Source organism: Prionailurus viverrinus, chromosome A2, assembly GCF_022837055.1.
Source record: "Prionailurus viverrinus isolate Anna chromosome A2, UM_Priviv_1.0, whole genome shotgun sequence".
In the NCBI taxonomy this organism is placed as follows: domain Eukaryota; kingdom Metazoa; phylum Chordata; class Mammalia; order Carnivora; family Felidae; genus Prionailurus; species Prionailurus viverrinus.
The window spans coordinates 44,334,865-44,356,508 of record NC_062562.1 but is presented as its reverse complement, the minus strand read 5'-3'; the positions used below and the strand labels follow the sequence as shown (position 1 = coordinate 44,356,508).

Below are 21,644 nucleotides of genomic sequence, written 5' to 3'. Positions count from 1 at the left end.
CTCAGAATGTCCTTTGAAAAATCATTGTATACTAATATCCCACCACCCACTACCATTTAAAATTGTTCTTTAAATCAGGGCACTTGGGTGGCTCAGTTGGTTGAGCATCTGACTCTTAGTTTTGGCTCAGGTCATGATCCTACAGTTTGTGGATTTGAGCCCACATTGGGCTCCGTGCTGATGGTGCAAAGCCTGCTTGGGACTCTTTCTCTTTCTCTCTCTCCCTCTTCCCCTCCCCTACTTGTGCGCGCTCTCTCTCTCTCTCTCTCTCTCAAAATAAATTAACTTAAAAATTAAAAGAAAATTGTTCTTTAAATTACCAGCTCTTAGAAATAGTGGATTCTTGGGGTGCCTGGGTGGCTCAGTTGCTTAAGCCTCTGACTCCTGATTTCAGCTCAGGTCATGATCTCATGATCTGTGAGATGGAGCCCTGTGTAGGGATCTGCTCTGACAGTGCAGAGCCTGCTTGGGATTCTATCTCTTTCTCTCTCTCTGCCCCTTCCCTGTGTGCTGTGTGTGTGTGTGTGTCAAAATAAAATAAATAATGGATTAAAAAAAAAGATTCTTACCAATGACTCTTGTATCACTTTTATGGCAATGCAGCAAAGATGGTGGTGGCGGGGGGACAGCTTCAAGAAAAACTTTCAGAGGAAAATAACATCTGATCATCACAGTTCCCTATCTGATGTCTAAGTCTGTGTGTGTGTGTGTGTGTGTGTTTAAATGAAATATCCTCACCTAAGGTATTTTAAGAGCATTTTCTATAACCAGTCAAATATGTACTCTAGTATTTGGAGTTAGACATATTTCTCTGGTCCTGAAACTTTGCCCCTTCTATAAGGCCCAGAAAGTGACTTAGCTTATCTAAGACTCAATTTCCTCATCTGAAAAGTGAGTATAATAATACACTTTATAGGTAGCTGAAAAGATCAAAGGCGATGTTGTAATAAGCAAAGTGCTTAATTACAATTAGCACAGTGTATAGCAAATACAAGTACTCAGAAATGTTAATGTTTATTGGTATTACTGCTAAAGCAAAGATTGTGAAAACAATTGTCTGATCATCTACATATTGGTTCAACTTCATGGTAAAGATCCATTCTAAATCATCCACTTATGTTAACAGACCAGATCAGGGTTTATGATTAATAAAGCTACAATGACATCTTATCTCAGTGTCGTACTCATTTTTTGAAATTATTTTCATTTTGTAGTATTCATTTGATTCATTTCTAGGATGTAATATCTATTTTCCAGGAAAGGAAAAGTGAGGAACACAGAGAATATTTAAAACTTGGCATTAAGCAAAACTAACCCAGAATATTAAATCTTCTGACCATTTGTGTAGCACTAGTATATTCATGCTAATAAGCTGAAGTAGCAAAATAGTAACTTAAAACTAATTTGTTCTCTCACTTTCTAGAAGTTGAGGAGGGGGGGCAATGATAAACATGGTAGATAATAAACAAATGCTGTAATTGGGAAACTTAGCAGTAAAGTTATATTTAGAACTCATGTATTACAGATTGATATCAGGAAAGTATCCCAGAGAAAATCTGTCTACTACTCTCCTTTCAGGAGCAGGGAGAAGTACCTCGGGAGGCATTAACCTTTCTTGGTTTGGTGTGGTTTGGTTTGTAATTAGCATGTGATTAGGGCAGGACTTGGAATCCATGACCTTAGTTCTTACACCTACTGCTCTTTTCTCATATAGTGTAGTTGAAAGGCAGTAGGGAGGAGATGTCCTGCACCTCATTTTGTGATCTTGGCCAAATCACTTAATCTCTCTAAGCTTCAATTTTCTCACATGTAAAGAAGGGATAACCCTCACCTCAGAGGCTTGATGACCAAATAAAACCATATACATGAAAACGATTTGTAAACGAGAAAACACCAAGCAAAGGTGAGAAATCATTACTGGGCAGGGATTGCAAATAGATTTTAACTTGACTGGGGAGCTCTGCCTAATTGGTATTGGCTCTCCAGAATGCTACGTTAGGGTTTTGAGGATGCAGTGGTACTCAAGGAAAAAGGAGTCATAATTGATCTGCCTGCCACGGTACAAGAGCGGGTAGTGGACACACATGTGACAAATATGTAGGGTGCTGCCTCTGCATGAATGAGTCGTGGCTAGGATGAGGAGAGGAGAGTCCTGAATGAAGAAGCATATGTTCTGAAACACACTTTTTCACCTCTCTGTTCCCATAAAATGCAAAATTCTATAAAATGGATATTACTTACCAAATGTGTGCATTGCCATGAGACTAAATTAAATAATGTATGCAAAAGAGCTCAGACACTGTAAAGCAACATCCAGTAGATTTGGATTAATACTATTAGAGCATAAAAAATTACACGTGCAAACATATCTTACTCATCGAAAATACCTCTTTTACATGGATGAAAATAAAAGTTAATTACCCCTCTGTAATAGTGGCAAAACAATACAAAAATGATGTTCTTAAGTGAATGTTAGGAAAAATACATTTCACCTACCTTCAACTTTGAGCATTTTGCCTGTCACTTTAAATTGGCTAAATGTTTGACAGATGTTCAATAATTGACACAGCTTATCTTCCTCTCTCAGGCTCTTTTCCTACTCAATCGCCAGCATTTCTAGTTGCTATAGCAACTGTAAACATTAATGATTATTCCGTCATGCCAGGGGGATTTAAATACATTCTTAAGTTAAAAGTTCCCTCAGGAAAAAAAGTCTATCTATCTCTGGAAAGATGGGAAATATTATATGATTTAAATTTCCTGGTTATTGAATTTATTAGATCTAAATACACAAATCTTCTTCTATAGTTTCACATAGGTAACGATTTTTTTTCTCCCATCTGAGTAACAAAGGAGTTGTGGGGAATTGAGAAACTCAGCTTTCTCTGATGAAAGGGAAAAATAATTGATCTTGATAAATGATATAGCAGAAGCTGGTGGGGAGTTTTGAAAGAAAGAAATGACCTGAAGTTTCATGACATAATCTGGGTGCAAATTTAAAGTAACTCTACTTAAAGCCTCAGTGGTTTCAAAAGTAAAACTGGGGGCGCCTGGGTGGCTCAGTTGATTAAGCATCTGACTCTGGCTCAGGTCATGATCTCATGGTTCATGGTTCGAGCCGTGCATCAAGCTCTCTGCTATCAGTACAAAGCCAGCTTTGGATCCTCTGTCTCCCTCTCTCTGCCCTTCCCTGCTCTCTCTCTTTCTCTTAAAAATAAACATAAAAAATTTAAAAAAAGAGTAAAACTGGAATGATTATATTTGTTCTAACCACACAAGTCACCCTATACAGTAAAATACACTAAATGCACGGGGTCATTACTGTGTTTTGTGGCAAAGTGAACAATAGTTTGAGCTTCAGAAGAAAATGAAAATAAATAGAAAGATGGGAACATTTACAACATTTATTTCAAGGTGGGGGATGATAAGCCAGATCTGTGTAATAGTTTTGTTCTGTTTCCCATGCTTACTATCTTAAAGTGTTTTCAATGATTGCCAACATTCAAAAATTGAAAGATTTCACAGAGAATTTCACATTTAAGTCTCCTCAAAGAAAACTACAAGGCCACACAATACTGACCTCATTTCTCATCAAGGCAGTAAGTGGCCAAAGATGAGCAGTGGCTGGCCTGTTTGAAGGGATCATGTGGCTCTCTACCTTGCCTACAGTATCTTAATCATTTATACTATTACTTGCCTGGCCCTTGGAGAAAATACAGTTTTAAAAGCGAGTGAACCTCTTTCATACATGCATTCCTAAAGCAAATCTTCCGGATTTCCATGAACCTAAATCATTTTGTGCCCCTTGCTCTTCTTGAATGAAGTAGGGGACAGCTAATATCTGTGCCTCACTTTGTGGAAACCGCTTCTGTTCACACCGGTCACTGCCTAACCCCTGAGGCCCAGTGACTGACTAGGGCAGGCTTAAATGGAAAACAAGAGGCCCAAAGAAGCCCTCAAAATTTTTTCTTTCTCAATGCGTAGGCTTTTTCTCTCTTTTAAAAAATTATACTGTGGCAAGATACACATAAAATTTACCACTTTAATGTGTACAGTTCAGTGGTATTAGTACATCCAAATTGTTTTGCAACTATTACTCATTATCTATCTCCAGAACTTTTCATCACCCTAAACTGAAACACTGTATCCATTATGTCTAGTTTTCAATCACTCATTCAACAAATATTTCTGTGTGCCTATTATATACCAGGCATTCTAAGCACTACAGAACAGGATATATAAAGTAGGGATATAGTTTTAGGGGAATCAGGTTTCCTGAATCCTGCTTATGTTTCCAGGACAGTAAATCTTATGGTTCATGGTATTTATTTCTTCTATCCTGAAATAACTCTTTGGGGATCCTGGACTGCAAACATACCTTGATACATATAAAACAACAACTGGACACTGATTGTTTTTGGTGCTTAGTTTTTCCCACCTGGTCAACTCATCCTCGACTTTTCATTAGGAACCATTTCTCTCCCACTCTCAGTAGATGCTATTATATGAGTTGGGCTTCTCTTCATTCTGGCTCCAGGAATGTACACATGTTCTATGTCTGCCCAATCAGAATTTTCTATCCGGCACCACCCCATAACCTCCAGTCACCATAATTAGTTTAGGGATGGGCACATGACTCAAGCTGGCACATGAAAGTCAATTTTGAAGCTTGTGCTAAAATCACTGGGAATGAGTCACTCTCTTTTTGCTGGGGTTACCATACAGTGAGAGCCAGCTCAAGCCAAGTAAAGCCAAAACATGCATAGACAGATTCCTAAAACTATCACTCGAGAACTAAAATCTAGCTGCATCTAATGGGAATTTTATGCCAATAAGTTCTCATTTTTGTTCAAGCTCATTTGAATTGGGTTTTGAAACTTATGACAAAAAGGATGTTGATTACAAAACAATTAGACAATTGACATAATATTGAAGAATGTTATATAATCTCAACAAATATCCAATGGCCAATTGTATGATGACTTCTGAAAACTTGTTCTCCAATTCTACCTTTTTAATTCTATTTGAAGCAAAAATTACCCCCCTTGTCCCTGACTAGTTCTGCTAACACAGGACTGCTCTAATGCATTCTTGGCTTCTTTGCTTTAATTCATCTTCCTCAGATGTCTACCTAGCTTGATTCTAACTAAAAACATATCATCTAAAAGCTTAGGCTAAAAGTTTAGTTATAATGCTGCATCTACCAGTTGTCAGAGGTGTGAACTTGGGCAAGTCACCTCAACTCTGAGTTGTTCTAGTAGTCAAGTCAGTTCTGCAAGAGTATGGGGATGCGGAATCAGGCAAATTGGTATTTTCTAGGAGTATCTCTGTAGTTGATCTCCTCTGATGGATGATGATTCAGGACAGAAAGTAAGAGTGGAATGAATGAAGGTCCCTCTCAATAAAAGCTCTGAGTATAGACAGCCAATGTTCATCTGTTATTTACTAGGTGGCCAGGTGCTAGCACACTATGCGTTTGCACAGGACAGACACAAATGACGGTAAACAGCAAATGGCTTGGTTATTCTGCAAAGGAGGGCATGTGGCACAGAATTATTTTCAGCCAGCTTCACAAACACAGACATACTAATGTTAGGTATAAGGGACAAGATACATATAATTTTAGCATTCCTGTTACCCTTCAGATCACAAACTGCTAGGTGAACACTGATTAGCTGACCCTCTTTTATGATGCCTGACCTTAGATGTACTTTTTCAGCTTGTGGCAGGAATTTGAATTTTTCTTTTTTTTTTTTTTTTTTTTTTTTGGCTCTCCATAAGCTTCTTAACCAAGACCTGTTGAACAAGGGGTGATCTTAGTTTTTAGTAGATTTCAGCTTGTGGAGAATTGCATGTGGCTCTTAGTGACTTCTAAGGTGATGGGTGCCAAGGTTCAGCTATCAGAAGAAACTGCCAAGTCTATCTCTTGAAACATTTGACTTTTCCCTTCTGACTTAATTAAGAAATGAGAACAAGGATGTAATAAAAAGACTCAGACCAGAGAACTATGGTCAACAAGTTGAGAGTCTGTAAAAACACAACTGATCTTAAGAAAAAAAAAAAAAAAACACATGAGCACCCATTCTACAAAGCAACATTTAAAACACATATGCATGAAATACTGGTTTAATTGAATTTAAAGAGGCATTATATGCCATATGTTAAACTATGTGGACAAATATGTTGGGGAGATTACAGGTTGAAAAAAGTTGGGTGCATTTCTTCACTACAGGACTTCTCCAAATCCTTAAGTTGTAAAATCTCCAAGAGGTGAATTTAATAAACAGCATTTCCCAAATCAAGGGACTGTCCTACATACTCTTAAAACCTCCTAAAATATGAGATCTGGTTACTGGATATATAAACATGGCATTTCTATTATCATCATGTCATAAGGATTTGAAAGCCCTTAATTAAAATACATGATTATCTCAGCAGTCTTTAGTTGGCGTTTATTTTGAAAAATCTACATTGTAAAAGATATAAATGGGAAGTGTAGGAGAGGTGTGAAGAGGCATTCAAGCCTAAGAACTCAGTAGGAACCCTGAGTAAGGCAGACCTTAGTTCCTAACAGGTCAGCTCTAAGTCATTTACTCTAAGCATCACGTATAAAATGGGACTAGTAATTTACTTTTCTCAAGGGATTGTTCTGAATATTTCACCTCCTTCAGTACTCTTAACATGTCTATAAGGGGAATGTAATCCCTACTTTTGAAAGGTGTTTACAAATAATATAAAAATTCTCTTGACCTACACTCTTGGAACCTAGAATTAGTTGGTTAATTTAAAGAGTAAAAGTGGGAAACCACAAAAAAAATGCCATATTTACACTTTAACTATCTTATGCAATTAAGTTTATTATTAGGTATTATTTATGTATTTATTATTCATTAATAATTTTTATTTAGAAAATCAAATGTATTATTTGTAAATATTTTTTAAAGTTTATTTATTTTTTTGAGGGAGGGAGGGAGGGAGGGAGAGAGAGAGAGAGACAGAGAGAGAGGAAGGGAGGGAGGGAAGGGCAGAGAGAGGGAGAGCCAGGTGTGGGGCTCGAACTCACCAACTGTGAGATCATGACCTGAGGTGAGATCAAGAGTCTGATGCTTAACCAAACTTCCACCCAGGCACCCTTGTCAATCTTTTGATATAGGAACCATATACCCCTTTGCCTTCTCATTTTTTATCTTTTAAAAATGTTTATTTATTTATTTTGAGACAGAGAACATGAGAGACCACACATACATGCCCGCACACACATGAGGGAATGGCAGAGAGAGAGGGAGACATAGAATCCCAAGCAGACTCTGCACTGACAGCGGGGGCTCATGACTACGCAATCATGGCCTGAGCCGAAATCCAGAGTCCAATGCTTAACTGACTAAGCCACCCAGGCACCTCCTTTTTTTTTTTTTTTCTTGAGTGTTATCTTTTTTTTTTAAGTTGACTGTTAACTAGGGCTGATGTTATCATTTTTACCTAAACTACACTCATCATGCCTGAGACTTGGTTTTGTTAAAAAAAAAAAGACTGGTGAAATTACAAGAGAATACAATCCTACTAGAGTTTAATGATCCCCCCCCCTAAATTTTTATAATTATCTTGCCCACGGAATCTTTATTTTTCATTGACTTGTCTTTATTAAGTCTTCCTCAAAGGATTCCAAGTTGTTTTTGTAGAAGTGACAGTTCTTTCCTTTTCATTACTTTTCATTAGTTTATGTAATATTTAAACTATATAAGTACAATTTAACATAAATAGGTTTAGGGGAAAAAAAAACCTGACTCTCGGCAAGTATACAACTTAAAAGGGAGGAACAGAAGGGTATAGGTTTACTTTAGTGTAGCCTACCAAGCCATGAACCTACAGTTTGCCACAGTCAATAGGCATTGTGCATTAAAGAAGGAATGGAGAGAATCTCTTTATCCAGAAAGTTAGCTAAGAGGGGGGAGGGGGGTGGGTGGGTTGAGAGAGCCTTTACAGTGCTTTAAAAGACGACATATTTTGTTTTATTGCCCTGTATACAGACTCTGGCTTATTAGACCATGTAATTATAGTTAAAGTCTCTGCAAAGGCTTTTATAGAAGCATTTTAGGCTGACTTCTAACTGTTGTTAGTTCCATTAGGGAAGACTGATAGTGATGTTGGGACTTAACAGGTGTGATGGCAGACCAATGACAAAGAAATATGGAGAAGATTATTTTCTAGGTATCTCTCAATTACATGATATAGATGATTGTCCAGTCCAAATAAAATAGTGCATTTTAACTTTCCACTGATGTATCCCTACCTGAAAAGTAGGATAGAACACACATTCTGAAGAGCCAGGAGACAGATCCCACAGCAGTTTATTACAAGCCAGGAGTTTATATTACACATTTATTCTACTTTCAAATTCCACTGGATAATAAATCTATGGTGGTTTTAATATAAAGTGTTTTAAAATACAACCACTAAATCCCCCAAATCTGTAAATACATAGAGTTCTTGCAAAGGAGCATAATCACATGGTACCGAACATGACTAAGAAAAAGAAGCAATGAGAGAGATGGTACTTTTAAAAATATCAGAGAAGGAGTGAAAATGACCACAGTTCTTACATGAAAGGGTACAAGCCATACAGTATCTGGGAAATGAGAATTTAAAGATAAGGGAACAGCAATCACAAAGACTCCACTGCAGGCAGGTATATGTTTAGTGTCTCTGAGACAGAGCGTATGAGTGCAAGACAACGAGAAGGCGGATGATGATTAAGACATTCCAGGGATCAGCTATATGGAGGCTATTAGCCAAGAGAGGAGTTTTAGGGTTTTTTCCCCCCTGAATCAGATGTAAAAGCCTTTGGAGAGTTTTAAGCAAGGAAGAAGCATGAACTGACTTACATCTCAAAAGTATCATTCTGTCTTTTATCATATGGAGTGGGGTAGAAATAGAAGTAGGGAGAACGGCTAGGAGGCTGTTACAAAATTCAAAGTAGATGTGTTGGGAGTGTGAATGAGGGTGTTAGTGGTGGAAGTGGGGAGAAGTTGTTAGACACAGGGTATACTTTGAAGGTACAATGCAAAGGATTTGCTAACAAATTAGATGGTAGTATAAGAAAAAGAAATAAATTAAGGGTTATGTCCTAAATTTCGGTCTTGAGCCACTGGATAAACGGGGCGGCCCTTTCCTATAACTGGGAAAACTCTAGCAAGATCAGATTTAGAAATAAGATCAAAGCTCAAGTTTGGTCATGTTATCTTTGAGATGACTATTAGGCAACCAAGCAAGGTGATGATCAGACAATGAATACACGAGTCTTGCTTGGATTTAGGAGGGAGGGATAGTGAAGATAGACATTTGGGAAACATAAGTATAAAAGTGGTTTTTAAAGCCATGAGCTATATGACATCATTAGGGAGTATGTATATATACTCCATATATACAAAGTCTGGGTCCTGAAATTGAGGGCTCTTATAATTCACTTAAAGAAGATGGGAAGATGACAGGAAAGTAAGAAGAAGCCAGTTAAGGAGACTGAAATGGAAAACTAGTGAAGTACAGGGGTACCAAGAGAGTTGTAGCCCAAGGTCAAGGGAAGAGAGTATTTCCAGTTGAGAGTGATCAACTATATCCAAATGCTGCTGACTGACTGAATAGAGAGACAACTGAGAATTTACCACTGGCAGTAGTACCATAGGAGATCACTGATGAGACTATTTAAGTACAATTCTGGGGAAAAGTCCTGAGGCACTATGTGCAAGAGTCACTGAAACAGAAGATGCAGAGATAACTCTTTTGTGCAGTTTTGCAGTAAAGGAGAGCATAGAAATGGGGTAGTGGGGGTCAAGGGATTTTCTGATTTATTTAGGACGGAAGGTATTGTTGCATGTTTGAATGCAGATAGAAGGGATGTAGCAGGGAAGGAGAATTTATTGAATGCAGGGAAAAGGAGAAAAACAATGGCTAGAGCAGTCTTTGAGAGGGTGAGAGGGGACAGAATTCAGTGCACAAATGGGTGAGGTTGACCTTACAGGCCCAGAGAGATTCTGTATTTGTGTTAGGGGAGGAAGCAGAAAAGTATCCATTGCCACAGCCACTACGTGAGACAGAAACACCAACATCTCCTAGTTGGATTATTACAACTTCCATGCTCTTGGTCTCTCTTTACACACTCATACCCTACTGCAAGCCATTTCCCACACTCTTCAGGAGAGTTATATTTTCAAACTATAAACACAATTACCTAAAACCTAAAGGCTTTCCACTGTCCTTGTGCCAAAGAACGTAATCCTCAAGATGGCTTCAACAAGTCTCACAGAGAAAATTTTAAATGTTGAATGAAGTCTCAATATATTCTCTTAACTAACGTGTTCTTGAAAAAAATGGGGAGGGGGGTTGGTTTCTATATTTTTTTTATAAGCTTCAACCGAATAGAAAAGGTTCTTCTGTTTTTACATCTTATATTTCAATGTGACCTAGTTAATCCTTTAATAGCTAGCTTTCAATGCCTTTGATCAGCTCCTTACTGTGATATAAAAGATTAGATCCTATTCCTAAGAGTAAATCTCCTGTGGAACATTTCCTTGGTGAAATGTTTAATATTGTGGTCAATGGATGAAAATGAAATTCCTACAAATGCCTGGGTTATCACGAATGAGAACATTTCTAATAACTGTGCTTTCAACCTATTCCCTTCTGTTCCTTGTGGATATACCTTTCCCATGTAACAAAGAGCCTCTGACCCACAAAAAATGAAAAGATTTCTTCAAAAAGGTTTGAGCAAATAACCAAATCCTTAGGCTATTGGCCAAATGCAGATTTGATGTTGCAGCCCGTTTGGGAATTGATAAATTCCTTTATTCATCGCTGGTTACAGGTGGAATCCCTGACTTGCTCCCCATAAGACTGATGAAATTGTAGCAGAAAAATAAAAATAAAAATAATCCTTATTCTCTTTCACTTGTACAGGAATTCTCCACCACAGTACATTTTCTTGGTGATGATGACAGAGTTGGCAACATAAGCATACTTCAAAGAATGCAGGATATAACAAGGTCGTAATATGAAGCAATTTCAACTAGGATTGTAGCAGAGATGATAATCTCTGCACTGTATTAACATATCAGTGCTCTAAAAAGCTGGACTAAAATCCAAAATCTACCCAGATATAACTTTTTTTGAGCCATTTTTTCTGGGCAATGCAAAGAAAAGCAGATAGGTTGGTCCAAATTCCATAAGAGTTAGCATCACTCTTCTTAGTATCTTTTTTGGGAAATCTTGTCCAACAATGGGCATTTAGGCTTAAAACACCTCTGAGTGTTTTATTCTCACTCTTTGGTTTCACATGATAAAGGAGAGTACAAAAGGTCAGGTAAGAGGACTGGGCTTCCTGGTACTGAACATATGAACAGGAAGTATCACCTCTTTACCAATTAGAAAATAGTAACAGCATCATAGAAACAGCTTTTCACCGACCTTATGCAAGGCTTTTACTCTTTTACTTTACAGATGTAGATCACACAGCTAATTGCCAGAAACCTGGGACCCAGGTCTTCTGTCTTCTGGTCTAGTACTCTTACTCTAGTATTCTCATTTAAAAATTGGGAGACTTGGGTGCCTGGGTGGCTTAGTCGGTTAAAAGTCCGACTTTGGTTCTGGTCATGATCTCACAGCTCATGGGTTCAAGCCATGCATTGGGCTCTATGCTGACAACTTGGAGCCTGGAGCCTGCTTCAGATTCTGTGTCTCTCTCTATCTCTGTCTTTCCACAGAGCTCTCTCTCTCTCTCTCTCTGTCTCTCTCAAAAATACATAAACATTAATTTTTAAAAAAAAAATTGGGAGACTTAGTATTTAAAAAATGTAGTTTTTCCATGGGATGCCTGCTTGGCTCAGTTGGTTAAGCATCCAACTCTTGGTTTCGGCTCAGGTCATGCTCTCACGGTTTTGTGGGTTCAAACCCCAAGTAAGGGTCTGTACTGGCAGTAAGGAGCCTGCTTGGGATTCTCTCTTCCCTCTCTCTCTCTCTCTCTGCCCCTCCTGCACTCATGCTGTCTCTATCTCCCTTGAAAAATAAGTAAATAAACTTAAAAATTTTTTTTTAATTTTTTTTTTAAGTTTATTTATTTTTGAGACAGAGACAGAGCATGAACGGGGGAGGGTCAGAGAGAGAGGGAGACACAGAATCAGAAGCAGGCTCCAGGCTCTGAGCCATCAGCCCAGAGCCCGACGCGGGGCTCGAACTCACGGACCGCAAGATCGTGACCTGAGCTGAAGTCAGACGCTTAACCGACTGAGCCACCCAGGCGCCCCCTTTTTTTTTTAAGTTTATTTATTTTTGAGACAGAGAGAGGCAGAGCATGAACGGGGGAGGGTCAGAGAGAGAGGGAGACACAGAAAAATTTTTTTAAATATCTAGCTTTTCCAAAAGAAGAAGGATGAGAAGGAGATGAGGTAAAGAAGGAGGAAGGGAAAGGATGAGAAGGAGGAAAAGAAAAAGAAAAGAAAAGTGAAGATCTGACCTCACACTCCCACATCACAACAGCAGGTAGAATGTTAAAACTCTATCTTTTCTGTAAAAAAACTTGTCTTAGGTTAACTTTCTGGCTTTGTCATCCTGAAAATCTGATAAAGGTAAAATGTCATCCAGGTGACCAGGCAACAGTGCTACAGTAAAAATAATCCAGGATTGGCAGTCAGTGTGTTGGGTTTCCCTGAATGTGGTGACTCTCATCACAGACTTGCTCCTCATGGGGACTTTGGAAGCTACACGAGATCTTTGCTTCTACTTAAGACGTCAACCTTCTAAGTCAGAAGGCTCCAGGCTTGGCTACACTCTTTGCTCTTAAAATATGACTGCAGGGACAAAAATCAGTCCCTGAATTGCTGTTTGTACGACTCCTGGACTCCCACTGAAGGGAAGAACCTGGCTCTGCTCTTTAGGGATGCATTCTGTCCTGACCTGCTGTGTGCCAAGTGTGCTCCATGGTGATCAGGTCAGTCTGAATGCCTCATTGATCCTAAGAACACCCACTTGGATGCCTGGTAGTACCCATCACTTGCCCCTTTTAGATGAGATGCATGGTCTCTAGTTGACCAGAGCCTTCACTCTTCCCTATTATCTCACGCCTGGCTTTTTCAGTGTTGTCTCTGAAAGGTTTAGAGTCCTGGTCCAGATTCTGGATAAGGTAATTTATTCTTACAGTAACTTGACAAGTAACCTGTCAAGCGAAGTACTGAACGTCTCAATATTTATGAGCTTTAGAGACATAAAAATCATTCACCTACAGGGGACTAACATGTTTCTGTTATGGTCACCTCTTTGTTCTTTATTTTGCTTTTTGGGCAAAAGCAAAAACCTGCTATGCTGGCCCAGTGGGCTTCTAATTTTCTTTTTTCTGCCCCTAGTTTCTATGGACATCTGACGTAAAAATTAATAATCCAGCCAAAATCTTTAAGGCCATTTTGACTGACTTCAGATAATTCTTTTTTAACAATTAATTGAAAAACAAGTCTTCACCTACTGAGTTCACATCTTAGGACAAATCCTTTGCAGATATGGAAAGAAAGAACATTTTCAAAATAATTGGGCTTCATCTCTGAGTATTCAACATAACAATTAGTAATATATCTGTTAAATAAAAATTTAGGATGTGTGTGTCAGTGTGGATGCGATTAAAAAAAAAATAGAACCACAAAAACCAAAAACCAAAAACTGGTTACAGGCTGTCAACAAGCCAGAGGAAGGAGGCCATTAGCACGGCATTCATCATTCAGTAGTTCCAGGAACTTCATTTGAGAGAACAATCTACCTGCTTTAATTTTTATGAACCCCTTATGAGTTAAAGATGCCAGATGTCTTTTCTCTGGCTATCTCTCTGATGACAGGCATAGTGGCACATAAAAAGAAAAGCAGCCAGTGTTGGGGAGGAAGCTCACGGCTTACGGCGGGACAGTCCATTATTAATGGAGAAAGTCACAGGGTAGTTAATGTACGGATGTCAGACTTTCCAACTTTCAGAGGGTCCCCTTGGGAAGTGGTGGTGACAGATGTGACGAAGGCAGAACTGCAAGCAGAGTGATAGTCAGCAGGGTATCATTAGACTGCTTGAAGAGCAGGGGCTCCTGAGTGATTAAGAGGTAAGAGCTTACAAGAGCCATGCATAAATTACATATCCCTGGGTCAACACCCCAAATTCTTCTTCATTTTTTTTTACAAGGCATAGGATCTGAATGGCAAATATATGCTATCAGCCTGTCAACAGAAACTCTTAAAACTTTGCTATTTCTTATACTCAGTGTATACGAAAGCAAACTGACTCTTCATTTAATTAACCCTGGATTGTTTCCCAGCTGCTTTTGGAAAGGGATATGGTGGGACAGAATGTAAAAGGGTGTCCAGAGGAGCCCTTTCACGTACTTGTGACTCATTTTAAAGATACCTGCACACAACACAGATGAGAGTTTTTAAAGCCAGGATTATGAAGGATTAATTTCAGTTTTAGCCAGTTCTACCTTTTAACAAGCCAATTCATTCTCATTCTGAGAACTTCAGTATAATCACATGAAAGCTTCTGGACTTTAAGCTTTATGGATCTACCCAGACATTAAATTGGAGGCCACATATGACTTAACAGGGAAACCCCTTATATGTGGTTTGTTGAGTGAAGCTGCTCATTGGCAGGAAACTGACATACTCTGTGTTACTCTGACATACTTAGCCCTGAAACTCTGAGTTTAATTCAGACTTGATTCTTAATTGTTTATGAGATGTCTAGAATGCTGGTATATCACAAGTAAACCTACGTTAATTGCATTTTGCTGTTAAAGACTGTTCCTGGGTATATGGGATTTTGTTGAAAATAAAAGAAGGTGTACCAGTGGAAAGCCAATTTGGTATGGTATTTGCTACAAAATAAAGTATGATGTGTTTCAGCTCACAGCCACTTTCAGGCTTTGGACCACTGACTTTCACATTCCCTTCCCTGTATTTCACTGGTTGATTTTTAGTGACAAATGCCATATTTCCCCAGCTGAGATAAGTATGGAAATGAAAATAGAAGCTATGTCAACTTGAATTTAAAGTTTTCTAACCTGAAAATGAACTAGTCCTCTTAGCATAATGCACTCCCCCGCAAGCAATTCTCTTAACTAGGCTACAGTGCCATTTGGGAGTGGGGTGTTTATATGTATATTTTCCTCAGTCCCTGCAGAAAGTCATCATCTGAGCATTGCTGAGTGCAGATTTAATGCACATCACTGCACACTTGCCCCAGTAACACGGCAAGGGCCTGCCACTGGAGATTCAGAACAGCTCTAGGCAGGAGCAAAGCGGATTATTGCCAATCCAGGCATTTTTAGTGATAAGCATCTCTCAAAGCAGGGTAGAAGGGCAGCTATTTTAACTTGACTATCCAGACCAATTTTCAAATGGAGAATAATAAAATAGCTATATATTTGCAAGATACCCATATGTTCATGGGTTGTAGAAACTCCTCCATACAATGCAAACAAACATCTTACTCCCACAAAAGCTGGCAGAAAAATGCTTTTTTGGACAAAGAGGTAATTAACAATGGAGAACCATTTAAATCGAAGCTAGAAGGAACCTTGGAGTTCACGAAATCCAACATACACTTGAATTTTAAAGTTCCTGTTCCAGATATTTTTAAGCATATACCAATTATGAAAGTAGAGATAATGGGATAATGAACCCTCATGTATCATCCACCTTTAATAATTATCAGCATTGTTTCATTCTTACATGTCTCCTACCCTCTTTGGGTGTTAGTTGACACAGAAATATATTTCTACTTTTCATTACACTTCTATTTTATAACTTAAAACATTTTTAATCTAAAATATTGGAAAGATTAAAGCAGATACTCTTTTTAGAGTTATCTGTATTCTTAAAGACTTTTCCTCATATTGTAGACATATCAAAAAATGTTGTTTATGAATTGTTGAGGAATGTCATATTTACTTAACTTCTCAAGCATTTTGTTATCTATAAAATGGGGACATAGGTACTATTATGGTTGTTGTAAGAATTAAATTAGTTAACATATGCAAAGAATTTTAAATTATGGCTGACCTGTATTATCCACTCTCTAATGTTACTATTACTAACATTCATATGTGAGGTTGCTTTTGCTTTGTCAGGTTCTGGTGAGAAGATTATATTCATTTCATTAAATGAACTGGTCGCTTTTCATCCTGTCTTTGCTCTGACACAAATTATTTGGTAAGGGAATTACCTTAAATTTTTTTAAGATACTCTTTTTAATGTTTATTCATTTTTTTAAATATGAAATTTATTGTCAAACTGGTTTCCATACAACACCCAGTGCTCATCCCAACAGGTGCCCTCCTCAGTGCCCATCACCCACTTTCCCTTCCCTCCCACACCCTATCAACCCTCAGTTTATTCTCACTTTTTAAGAGTCTCCTATGGTTTGGTTGTCTCCCTCTCTAACTTTTTTTTTTCCTTCCCCTCCCCCATGGTCTTCTGTTAAGTTTCTCAGGATCCACACAAGAGTGATAACAAATGGTATCTGTCTTTCTCTGTATGACTTATTTCACTTAGCATAACACTCTCCAGTTCCATCACATTGTCACCAAACTCCACACCCGAAAAACAAATAATCCAGGGAAGAAATGGGCAGAAAACATGAATAGACACTTCTCTAAAGAAGACATCCAGATGGCCAATAGGCACATGAGGAGTGCTCAATGTCACTCCTCATCAGGGAAATACAAATCAAAACTACACTGAGACATCACCTCACACCAGTCAGAGTGGCTAAAATGAACAAATTAGGAGACTATAGATGCAGGAGAGGATGTGGAGAAACTGGAAACTTCTTGCACTGTTAGTGGGAATGAAAACTGGTGCAGCCACTCTGGAAAACAGTGTGGAGGTTCCTCAAAAAATTAAAAATAAATCTACTCTATGACTCAGCAATAGCACTGCTAGGAATTTACCCAAGGGATAGAGGAATGCTGATGCATAGGGACACATGTACCCCTATGTTTATAGCAGCACTTTCAACAATAGCCAAATTATGGAAAGAGCCTAAATGTCCATCAACTGATGAACGGATAAAGAAATTATGGTTTATATACACAATGGAATACTACTTGGCAATGAGAAAGAATGAAATATGGCCTTTTATTACTTTATAATTTTTTATAATAATTTATTAAATTTTTGAAAAAAAATCTCTTATAAAATTTGTGACTCAGAGCACTTGGGAGAAAGTGATTCTTGATAGCTTTCAATTCTCCCATGATAAATGGTCTATTCAGATTTTCTATATTTTCTTGGTTCAATTTTGTTATTTATGTGGTCTCAGTACATTTTTCATTTCATCTAGATGTTCAAATGATCATAGAATTGTGGGTGGTTTGCTCTTATGATTTTAAATCTTGTATGCAAAATTGTATGCTCTTTTTAATTTCTAATTTTGTGTATTTGTATTTCTCTTTTTTTTTATTAGATTTGGAGAGGAATGCACTTATGTATTTTTTTTCCTTCTCAAAACTTCTCTCAGACATCTCATGTGTATGGTTTCTATTTTCCAATTTACTAATTTTGACCTTTATCTTCTTTTCTTCTATTCCCCTTTGTGCGTGTGTGTGTGTGTGTGTTCTATTTTACCTTTTTGAAGTGAATAGTTTACTGATTTTTATTTCCAGAATTATTTTTTACTGTTTATTTATTTATTTTGAGATAGAGAGAGTGCAGGGGAGGGGAAGAGAGAGAGAGAGGGAGAGAGAATCCCAAGCACTATCAGTGCGCAGCCTGACCCTGGGCTCCATCTCATGAATAGTGAAATCATGACCTAAGCTGAGATCAAGAGGTGGGGCTTGAATTCACAAACCATGAGCCTAAATTGAGAGCTGGTCGCTGAACCAAGTGAGCCACACAGGCATCCCCAGAATTTCTTAATAACAAGTTCAGTTATTCATTTGCTTCTAGATGCACTATTTGTAAATTTCATAAGTGTAGATGTATTTGGTTTCATTTCTTCAAATTTTGAAACATCCCTAAATTTGTTTCTTTCTGCTTTGACCCAGCAGAAATTAGAAAAATGTATCGACATTTGCATGGGTTGATATTTTTTAAATGTGGTCATTGTTGTTGTATAAACTTGATCTATAGCTAATTTCTAGCTTAACTATATAATGGCAAAAAATAAGACTGATCTGTACAATTTTAACTTGTTGAAATGTTTTTCATGGCTTATTAAGTAATCAATTACAATAAGCATTACATGGGCACTTGGAAGGAACATATATATACAGGAGCTCCCGCTCATGCACATATTTGCTTTCCATGGTATCAGTTACCTCTGGTGAACTGTGGTAAGGTGAGAATGTTAATAGTGGACTAATGTGATGTCACAATGTCTATGTGATTCACATCACTACATCTCATTATGCAGGTATTTTATCATCTCACATCATCACAAGAAGGATTAGTCCAGTAAAATAAGATAATTTTGGAGAGAGACTACATTTGCTTATATTTTCTTACAGTATATTGTTATAATTGTACTATTTTATTATTAGTAATTGTTATTAATTCCTTCCTATGCTTAAATGATAAATTAAATTTTATCATAGGTATCTACATATAGGAAAAAAATTGTATATATAGGGTTTAGTACTATCTGTGATCTCAGGCACCCACTGGGGGTCTTGAAAAATATTCCCCGTGGATAAGGGAGGAGTACTATATATGTTTTGGTATTACCTTATTGAAATATTTTGTATACTTTTTTGTACATACTTGTCCTGTCAAATTAAATACTATGCTTTAGTAATTTCATCTAGGATTTCCAAATATTTAGCATTATAAATTTTGACCCTATGTTTTCTGGAATTTAAAATAACATAATTGGAATGTCTTCATTGGGGTTTGTGTACCTTAATAATAAAAGTAGCTTTTCATGGGGTGTCTGGCTGGCTCAGTCAAAAAAGCATTCAAGTCTTGATCTTGGAGGCATGAGTTTGAGCACCACCTTGGGTGTGGAGATTACTTAAGTAAGTAAAACTTAAAAAAAAAACAATTTTTTTCTCAACTAATGCTTTTGCATACAAATAGTACTTGGTCCTACAATAGTAAATCAACCATATTTGTTTTTAAAGTCTATTTTCTTAGAATAGATTTAAAAAAATTTTTTTTAACATTTATTTATTTTTGAGAGAGAGAGAGAGAGAGAGAGAGAGGAGAGAGAACACATGAGCATGGGAGGGGCAGAGAGAGAGGGAGACACAGAATCCGAAGCAGGCTCCAGGCTCTGAGCTGTCAGCACAGAGCCAGATGCGGGGCTTGAACTCACAAACTGTGAGATCATGACCTAAGCTGAGCTTGGACACTTAACCGACTGAGCCACCCAGGCGCCCCAGAATAGATATTTTATTTAAAAATAAATGCCATCATATTCTAATTATCTCAAAAAAAGTTTTAACTGAATGTGATGCTCTCATGTTTCATATGAAAGTTTTATCTCTTTACATTTCTGTCTTATACTATATACTCTTGTATCTGTCATCTGTTTTGTGAATTTTTTATTCATGCTGTTTTGCTCATCTTTACCTTTAGTCTTTGGTTGGACAGATTACAATTTCTTTAACTGTGAAGGTACACATTCTGTTTTTATATCTTTATATAAGACATTCTTTTTTTTATACCTTTACATAAAAGATAAAAATGCATTCTGTTTTTATATCTTTATATATACTGACCTATATTTCTTCTAATTATTAGAATAAAGAATAACATAAAAATTTGTGATTCCCTCTTGGGGAGCCTGGGTGGCTCAGTTGGTTGAGCGTCCGGCTTCAATTCAGGTCATGATCTTGTGGTTCATGGGTTCGAGTCCCGCATTGGGCTCTGTGCTGACAGGTCAGAGCCTGGAACTTGCTTCAGATTCTGTGTCTCCCTCTCTCTCTGCTCCTCTCCCACTCACACTCTGTCTCTAAAAATAAATAAATGTTAAAGAAAATTAAAGAAAAAAACAAAAACTTTTGATTCCCTCTCAAAGAAGGGACAGTGCAGTATGTGTTTACTATTAAAAGGATGATGTCCTGGAAGGTATTATGCTAAGTAAAATGAATCAGTCAGATACAGACAGATATCAAATGTTTTCACTCATATGTGGAACTTACATAGTTTCAAACAGAGAGGGAGGCAAACCATAAGAGACTCTTAAAAACAGAGAACAAACTGAGGGTTGATAGAGGGAGGGTCAGGGGAGACAGGAAAATGGGTTATGGGCATTGAGGAGGGCACTTGTTAGGATGAGCACTGGGTGTTGTATGTAAATGATGAATCATGGGAATCTACTCCAAAACCAAGAGCACACTGTGTATACTGTATGTTACCTAATTTGAAAATAATTTTTTTAAAAATAAAAAAATAAAAGGATGATGTGTTGGTATAGAATGTTAAGTATGCCATGATATTAAATGAAATAGTATGTACACACTGATAAAATATCTTTATCAATAATACTGATGATATATAGACTGGATCCTTACTCCTGAAATCCCATTATTATGAAGCTTTCTGATCATTATACATCCCTTTTGCATTCTTTAAAAAAGCTTATCTAGTTAGTCATGCTTATCACTAACTCAATTTTCTACAATGTTCATTTGGCTTTTTATTGTGTCTGCACTGCAGGTTTTCATTCTTTCATTTCTAATCTTTGTTAGGTCCTTCTAAATGCTGGTCTATATCAGCATCAGATGGCTTTTCATAGTAGCATCTTTGCTTCATAGAATCCATGTTTTCTTTGTCTTGACTGAAAGCACAACAGAGATGTCTGTTATGTTTTGTTTTGCGTCCTCAGACAATGGTTGACATTTCCTTCCTTTTGCCGCTCTTTATCAGTGAGTATTTTCTTAGGTGACCACAATGGAGTAGATTTTTTGTTTAAGTCTGTTAACATTGTGATTCTACTCAGGTCTTAGGTTCACCAACCAAATGTGGATGTATCCCTTTATTTCCTCAAACTGGCCATGGCGGTGGGTAGGGGGGTGGTCCCAGAATTCCCATCTCAAGTCTTAAGTTTAAAGCAATTTGATAGCCATGTTCCCTTTCTAAATTACTGGTGTCTGGCTATCATTAATTTAGTAAGATTCTGAGGAACTCCCTATTGCTTCAGTTATGACCTTCACGGTGAACTGGTAGAACCCCTTTCCTTTGTCCACACCCAATATGCCATGTGAGCCTCTTTCTCTATAAAGCATTAGTTAGTAGAACTGTTGGTTCCTAGTGACTTTGGGGAGCAGGGAGATGGTGTATCCTGTGTGTGTGTTAGTAAGCACGGTAGGTCACTTCCTCTGGATACCTTAGGAAAAAAATGTTTTCTTATAATAAGGAGATGGACATCAGACCTTTAAATTAGATGTCTGGATTGAAATATATGTAATATAGGAGTACCTGGGTGAGTCAGTTGGTTAAGCATCTGACTTTGGCTCAGGTCATGATCCCACGGTTTGTGGGTTTGAGCCCCGTGTAGGGCTCTGTGCTGACAGCTCAGAGCCTGGAGCCTGCTTCACATTCTATGTCTCTCTCTCTCTCTCTCTCTGCCCCTCCCCTACTTGTGCTCATTCTCTTTCTCTCTCTCTCTCTCTCTCTCTCTCTCTCTC

At 37.7% G+C, this 21,644-nt stretch overlaps 1 protein-coding gene across 7 annotated transcripts in view; it reads right to left on the bottom strand.

Annotated features, from left to right (window-relative positions):
* CNTN4 (contactin 4) overlaps positions 1-21,644 on the bottom strand; it is a 907,777-nt gene that overhangs the window by 198,635 nt on the left and 687,498 nt on the right. The window contains exon 1 of one of the 7 annotated variants that reach the window (XM_047849696.1): positions 2,497-2,591. The exons of the other annotated variants lie outside the window; for them this stretch is intronic. Within the exon in view, the coding sequence (XP_047705652.1) occupies positions 2,497-2,512 (16 nt within the window). The 5' untranslated portion in view covers positions 2,513-2,591. Of the gene's footprint in view, positions 1-2,496; positions 2,592-21,644 lie in introns of those variants that run through there. 7 annotated transcript variants of the gene reach the window in all.